General features: G+C 41.2%; 1 protein-coding gene across 1 annotated transcript; it reads right to left on the bottom strand.

The window, feature by feature from the left end:
• Positions 1 to 1,315: 1,315 nt before the first annotated feature.
• On the bottom strand, positions 1,316 to 6,835 carry LOC131241207 (phosphatidylinositol 4-kinase gamma 4-like). The gene is made up of 3 exons (XM_058239938.1): positions 6,614 to 6,835; positions 4,592 to 6,236; positions 1,316 to 2,063 (listed from the first exon to the last, which is right to left on the bottom strand). Exons 2-3 carry the CDS (start codon positions 5,975 to 5,977, stop codon positions 1,680 to 1,682), a joined length of 1,770 nt encoding a protein of 589 aa, XP_058095921.1. The 5' UTR covers positions 5,978 to 6,236; positions 6,614 to 6,835; the 3' UTR covers positions 1,316 to 1,679.
• Between the last annotated feature and the right edge of the window lie 1,204 nt (positions 6,836 to 8,039).

The raw sequence follows: 8,039 nt of genomic DNA, 5'->3' as shown, positions 1-8,039 counted from the left end.
TAGACCCCACTGTAATGTGTGTGATTTATTCACCCGGTTCATAGCGAGGTAAATCCACAAGTGTACAAGGCAGCCCATCATACACAAGACAACATTCGCCATCATGTCAAGGCAAGCCCAGCCCACCAGCTTAGGAATCGACCCAAATCTTTCAGTCTGGACCTTTAGGAAAAACACAACCGAAGACCAGCCCAATTAATTATAGGCGTAGAACTTAGTCCCGTAGGCGTAGCCAACCACGTGCCTCGAAACACAGCCCAAACTGAGCCTGAGTCAGGCTAACCCAAAATCAACTCTACATTTCACTTTTTAAAACCTCTCAGTTAGCATAGAGCCTCGACATCTCATCTTTTTTTCGCTTTGTATCGGTTCCACTTGCAGACATTCCCACGTCAACAAAAATCTCCCAAGCATGTGAATGTGATGGTGGCCCACTATCCTAAACCAACGAACTTCTTGATCAGCAATTAACTTAATCTGGATAGTAGCTTCACGCAAGGAGTAGGCTGACATATGGGGCTTCCTGGCCTAGACCACCATCTACAAGGGGATTGGGTCTTGGATTTCGGTGTGTCAAGTGGGCCTTGAGCACATTTTCAGGCCAGACAAAATGCAGTGGACCCCAGCTTAGGTTTATCAAATACTTCCATCGATCTTCCCATTCAACAATAACACTGCTAAATGATGATTTTTTGAATTTTGGAAATGAATATTTAACATCATCGATCTTGCCATCCACAGCTGAAGCTCGTGGGTCGGGTTGCTGGTGATGGGCTTTCACTTCTAGTTGATGGGTAGCGTGTTTGAATCTCTGAATCATCATTTTCCATTTTATCACTAAACAGCAGTAGTGACAGGGGGCATCTGACTATGTTCGAGTCATATCGAGTTGAATCGAGCCAGATGAGTTGTCAAGCCCACTCGGTGAATCTGGACCAAGTTTCTTAGAGACTCAGCTTGGAATCTCATCGAGACAAGTTGACTGAGCCGAGTTTTAGAACTATGCTTTTGTGCATGTGTGATCATATTACCAGGACAGTCGACGGTCTATATAAGCAATCAAATCAGTGGCCTTGTACCTGTTCTAGTTCTGGCAAGGCTCCTGTTCCATCTAAGCCAGAGCAGAGTTCGACTGAAGGAAGGGTAATTCCCATCTCTCCCGTCAGTTGTTGAAGTAATTGATATTACTGTTGTCTTATGAAAGATATAATCTGCGCATTCCCAGTCACACCCAAGAAAACGGAGAAACAAATTGATGTGTTCACTCATCAGATCTTGAATTCTAACTCAGGGATGACAGGGCTCATGCTGCAGCTTCAGCATAAAAATGATGGACATATACCTTATTATTTAGATATATACCAGTTGCATTCCAGTTGCATTCAATCAACATACAGGGGTTTATACATATAAAGATGAAGGAAGAAGATACATAGTTTTTGTTCACTTCTCAAGACATTTGAGAAATGGAAAAAAGTGGGAGGGAAATGTAGGAATTTCAGACCCAAGATCAACATCCTCTCTCACTTGGGGTGTTGGTTGTCAGGATTCATGTATGAACATAATAGAGGAGGGAGCACTTGCGTCCATCCATCAGTGCGCAAGCACGGCCAGGATCCATACACATGTACCCCAATACATATGTATGTACCTGCATATGCATATAGCATGAACCAGCTTTACCTATGTGCTGTAAGTTCGTCAAGGTGACGATCCATGATCTGAGAAACAGATTCAAGGAATGCAGTTTCGCTTGTGCCTGGAAGAACAGCTCCCTGAGCTTCATGGACGATCTCCTCGATGATGGATTCCTTCTTGAGAGTTTCCCTGCACATGATGCTCCCGATGGCAAAAGGAGTGAGCCCTCTCTCCGCACCCTTCTTTAGAAGCATGGTGGAGATGCGAAGTGTGCGGGAGCACTCAAGCGATAATTCCCAGCCGTGGAACTTCAGGAGGGCGATGTCTTGCTCGGCATCCAGGGATTTTATGTAGTCCATGGTTTCAGGGCTGTAAGGCTGGCGGGCTTGGGGCCAGTATAGCCAGTCAAAGGTGCAATCTTCAAACTGCAGTGAGCAAAGATTAGGGAAATAAGACGCTGTTGACGGGAAAATTTTGCATTGAAACCCCACTAAAAATGATATAAAAGAAAGCGACCAAATAAATGGAATTAAAACTAACAATGTATTTGGAAGAATTTTATATGTTTGCAGAATTAGTGAATGTTAAGACCTATTGAATGCGGATAGTTGTGGGACTTGTATTTTGTGTTTTGGTATTGGTTTTGTTAAATGATATGGCCTGTTGACTTGAATCCTAGGGTTGGAGTTTTCCCTTTAATTGGATTTCCAGTTTAACTGCATTACATGGATTCACGTCTATTTTATGAATAATTTATAAATGAATTGTATGATTAACTAAAGTTTTATGATTGTTAATGGTTTTTGAGTCTGTGAATGTTTTGATGCTCTATGCGGTTCATTGCTATGTACAGATACCATCGAATACAGTACAAAATGACCAAATCAAACATGGAATCATAGAATATGGTCATTTGGCCATATCTCAATTTTGTAATATCGTGTATTTTTTTTTTATGCTGCAAAAAAGAAATAGAGGTTTGCTGAGTCCACATGCACGTACAAGGTATTCTATCTACACATCACTACATGTGCCCGTGTGGCATACTCGAGCAAGATTCAAGCCATCCATCAGGTGGATATGGCCCTGTACATGATCTGGCCCAATAATCGGGCTGTCACACTCTTCAAGTGGGCCACAATGTAAGAAGCAGGCTCGTGGCCAAGCAAAACCTAGCCCAAGTTTTCTCTAGCCATAGTCTGTTTCCTGATTTTTTGGCAAGGAATCTTCAAACCAAAACCCACCTTGTGGATGTCTTGGAAATTGTACCCATGTGCCATGATGGCACACATTGTGGCATGTGGATGGCTGTTGTACACACGTGTGGGCTTGGCTAAGCTCAAAGATGTATATGATATAATGACCGAATATAATTCTAGTATATACTTCTTTCTAACATTTTGTATTTCCATATCAAGATCATTGTCGTCATCTTTAGGCTTCTCCCAACAATTCGGGGTTGACCTTTAAATGGTAGAGATCAGCAAAATTTCTATAATCATCTGCCCACCGGGCAAGAACCTTCTACTTTTCCCCACTCTTAGGAATTGCCCATTGCAGACGCTCACATTTTACACTTTCCAGCTAAGATTCAATTTTTATACACTGTTGGGTGCAAGCATAGGGGCTACTGTATGTTTTATTCAGCTCTGAAAAAGATAACCATCTATGGCTTGTCCCAACAGCACAGAGTGAAAAGTAAAATGGTAAATACGTGTAAGTTGCATTGTCTGTTGGATTGAATTGCAATTTTATTTTCTTAGAGTGGAAATTACCAAAATTGTTTTGTGATTTCCTTCCTGATCATTCATACCAATGTTGTTGGTTACTTCCTCGTAGTGAACACGAGGAAACATCTTTCTTCTAACCCTTTTTGCTTTTCTTCCTTTTTTTCTCTTTCTGAATAATGAAACATCACTACTTTTTGGCATTTATTCTCGACTAATTTGAATGTTTTCACAGTTCAAATATATTCATCCAAACGAAGCAATAAAAGGAAAGAAAAAGCTGTAAAGGGGAAAAGCAATACAGCTTTCCCAGAAAAGGAGAGAACTAAAGTAAAAGGTCATTTGAATTTAAATAGTAAAAGCATTCAATGGTCCTGAAAATAAGTCAATTGCCAAAATGCTTGGGGTAAAGAAGATATTTCGAGAAATAAAAAATAACCCATCCATGAATGAAATATTAAATATAAAAAATTAGTAGTCGAAACACAATCCATCCATTAAAAATAAAATAAAAATAATATATAAATAAACTATTTCTGGTGAATTAGTGTAAATGCACAGATTATGAACGACATTAAACTTTTGGGGAACAGGGAACACAGCACCTCTTCTGTTTGCGCGCACGCGCGTGTGTGTGTGTGTTGTTGTTGTCGTTGGGGGGGGGGGGGGGGTTGGGGAGGGGAGGGGGGTTTGTAAATATCCCAATGTCAAGGAAAGAAATCAACAGAAATTATGTTTCAATCACCTTGGTTCCATGGATAAACTCCCAAGGATTTTTCAAATGGATGAATGCAATGAAACACTCTGGTGAGATCTTGTGCAAGTTAAAATTTTCAACAAAGTACTGCCCTCGGGCCCATAACTTCAATAGGCCATTAGATGACCACTATCATGAAAAATGAGGCCCTCTTCAGAGCTCTTAGCAAAAATAACAATCACAAAAATCAATGCTTAAAACCTGCCTCATTTTTGTCTAAACTATGAGAAAAAGAGAGAGAAGTGGTCTTTCACTCATAAAATCTTAACAGGCTCCAATATCAGACAACTTAAGAGATTCGTCACGTGATTCCAACATCAAAACATCAATCATATCATACAGAATTATATCACACATTGCATAAGATCAAATAAACATGCAGTTACGTCATGAAAAACAGAATTCCCATAAAGTAAGAACCAAAAACAAATGCAATATGATCAGGACAAACAAGAAAAGCTAAGCTTACGTTCTCAGGCAAGCAGTATCCATGATCAATCGGAACCAGCGTGATCGGATCCCCATCCACCTCTTTACAAACCAAAATATTCCCAGCATGCCGATCTGCATTCGCCAACCTTATATCCAATACAGAGATCTTATGAACCTCCTCCACTGGAAAAGCCCGAGGGCCCATATCTTCACAGCTCCCATGATTCTTCACAAACTTCTGCAAGGACCCAATCTTGGCATTCTTTGCCACACACTCGAAACCGTGAGGATGATTAAACCCTTCATGCAAGCATCTGATCATAACTGTCGGAGGGACACCTGCAAAACCAACCTCATCACTCGTAAACGACCGCCGCCCACTTTTCGGATGATCCAGAATGTAAGCTGCGACTTCCCTCAGCGCACCTTCTCCCACCCTTGTACCCCTCTTCAACCCCTCACCATCTGATGTCAACGGCAGCCCACGAGGATTATTCACAGCCATGGGCTCTTCATCAATTGGTTTAAAAACGGCAACGTACTTGTTGCCTGAAAAGTCTTGCATGAAATAAGCTCCACCACAGCCCTCCGAAGATCTGATTGGAGGATTCCCGTTCTCCAATCCAGCATAAGTAGCATTAATGAGATCTTTAACCACACCCTGCAATTCTATTTTCTGATTAACAATAACTGGTTCCAACCACAAACCTCTATCAGGTGGCTCTCTATCTGTGAGCTGAGGTTTCTCCAATTCCCCACTGCATTTTTTCACCTCCTCTTCCTCTTTAACGCTCTGCTCATATGAATTTGATGCAACAATTGACAATTCAAAATCTTTCTCAAACGGTTTAGCCCGGACTTTTGCTGATTTCTGAACCACCAAATGGATCACTGCATCGTTCTTTTTACAGATATCATCAATCAGCCTCTGATCTTGGAGCTTCTCTCCATTACAGATCAGTTCCTGATCATTAATGTCGACAAAACTGTTCCACCTTTCAGCAATCTTCCGTTTGACGTGCCCCACGTTTCTGCTCTTCTCAACCTGGAACTCAAATTCCTTCCCACAGGCCGTCCTAACAGTGATGAACCGAAGATCAGAGAGTCTTAGGACCAAATGCAGAACATTCCCATCAGTAACTCCATAGTCCCTGACAAGACAGTTGTTCCGAGCCAGTTCCCGGCCTCCATAGACAAGCTTCGGCTTTTTCACCACAAACCCTTTATAGGTCTGGATTCTAAGCTTCACAGAAGCAATCGAATCAGACTCCATGACCCGCATCGGAAGTATGGTCCCTGCGCCCGTGAGGAAAATCAGGATCGATTCTCGAGAGCAATGTGACGGCGCTCCACCACGTGAGCAGCCCCGGGAAAGGACAGCGTCTTCACGAGCTGGCCTCAAAACACCACCAGCAGTAGACATCTTCCTCCCTTGAAAACTAACTACCCACCCTTCTGCCCGAAATTTTTTTTTTTTAAAAAAATGCTCTTTAAACACTAAAAGCCCACCACCCGATCATCAAAACCGAGCATTACTCGAAAGATCAATGTCCCCGAAGAATTCAAAAACTGTACCCATTCCCGATTTCGCTCACTCCCCAGCAGGAACTATCGAAGGCCCATTTGAGATTGCGTGATATAGGCAACCACTCCAAATCAGAGATATCTCGATCAATCGGTTCCTAGATAGAGAGATCAAACCCTTAATATAATAATCAACATCAACGGCATGCAATGCCCTAAAAACCTAGAGAGAAAAAAAAAATCTTCTATCCTATAATAAAAATAAAAACTTTGAAATCCATTTCAAATGCAAATCAAAACCATTCTTTCTAAGGTAAATTCAACTCAAACCCTTTTGCCATAGAAATCAAGAACAGAACCCCAATCAAACAGATTAGGGAAATGCCCCCAAGATCTCCTCCATGATCAGATCTTGAAACCCAGGGGTTGTAGTAGAATAAAAATTGCGGGATTTCTTATTGAGAAAATCAAAGAAAAAAGGGAAAAAAAAAATGGGGATTTTAAGAGAGAGGAGGGAGGGATTTTGGATTCTTACCAAAGGAAAGAATCGAAGGCGATGAGGAGACGAAGGGAAGCTTTAAATCGACGACAGATATAGCAAAGATGGCATTTGACTGGCGAGTAATTGAAGCGATTTTTTGGAATGTGAACAGTTCCTGCTGCTTTCTACTCGTAGTTTGTTTTTTTCAAAGGCTACCGATCTTTTGGGCTGTATTTTCTGTTCGGGAGCGATGACGATGGACTGTTGAAGACGATATCGTTGCCGTCGCCATTATATACGGTTGGACTTGACTTGACGGCAAAAATGCGTGCTAACGGCGTTAAAATTAACAAACGATACTCAGTAAAGCTAACGCCTACTCGCCTGCATCTTCAAGCACCAAATTCAGGAAGTAGATAACGTCCAATTTGGTATGTTTTCATTTGATCCGGTTCGTTCATATGGTGATCCCAATGGTTATAGTTAGGAATATAAAAATTAATGAAAAATTCACTACTTTTTCACGAAGAAATGAACGGATGGTTGCTGTGGTAATCAGCGGTCCACATTTAACTTGTATTTCTTGTTTACGGGACTAGTATTCCACAATATTTTTTAAAAATAATATATAAATCGCAATTATCATGTTAAAAATATCTCAGATCCCTTACATACATGCTCAAATGACACATACGTTGCTGTTGGTGTTTGGCGCTTGAGATGGAGCGTTTCGATTACCTGTTCCAAGACCATTTTATTTTTTGAAATGAAAACAGCTACAAAAGCGACCGACGAAGCCAGTATTTAAGATTAATGGTTTACTAATATCAGACGCGCGTGTGTATCCCACCTCTTTACAATCATCAATACATGTGAATTAAGATCCAAGACGTCCATCATTTCGGACCTGATTTTAAGATTGTATGATCTAGAAATCAGGCCTCCTTATTCATTAGAATTCCCATATTTTGTAAAATTAGCGGATGGATGTAACAACTTACATTTTCCTTTTCTTTAAAACATGCTGCGATTCTGGTGAGTGTAAATGGTGGGGTCCGCGAGATGACTGGCTTGGATGTTTACAGTGCATGAGATCTTGGTAAACGTGCCTTTGGAGGATGGACTCCAAACGCGTGTGTGATTCGCAACTGCATGTATCGGAAACGATGGTTGTTAGGAGCAGTGTACGGGGAAGTGGATTGGCGGAGACCTCAAAACCAGCCACTGTCAAAGCTCTGTGGGCCCAACCATCATGTATATGCTTTATCCACGCTGTACATCCATTTTCACATATCATTTTATGAAATTATACAAAAAAATGAGTCATATAAAACAACCAAGTGGACCACACCAAAGAAAACAGTGGGGACAGTGATCTTGACCGTTGAAACCTTCCTAGGACCAACATTGATGCTTATTTATCATCCAACCTGTTCATGAGGTCACACAGACCCGGATGAATGGAAAACATAAATATCAG

Source organism: Magnolia sinica, chromosome 3 (genome assembly GCF_029962835.1).
Source record: "Magnolia sinica isolate HGM2019 chromosome 3, MsV1, whole genome shotgun sequence".
Taxonomy (NCBI): Eukaryota; Viridiplantae; Streptophyta; class Magnoliopsida; order Magnoliales; family Magnoliaceae; genus Magnolia; species Magnolia sinica.
Note: the sequence above shows the minus strand (reverse complement) of the source record. Positions and strands in the feature narration are given on the sequence as shown.

Bases quoted from the DNA above. Each gene is read 5' to 3' on its own strand.
- LOC131241207 (XM_058239938.1), bottom strand. From the start codon at position 5,977: ATGTCTACTGCTGGTGGTGTTTTGAGGCCAGCTCGTGAAGACGCTGTC. The intron at 2,064-4,591 runs GTAAGCTTAGCT...TGCTCACTGCAG, and splicing joins GATACTGCTTGCCTGAGAAC to TTTGAAGATTGCACCTTTGA.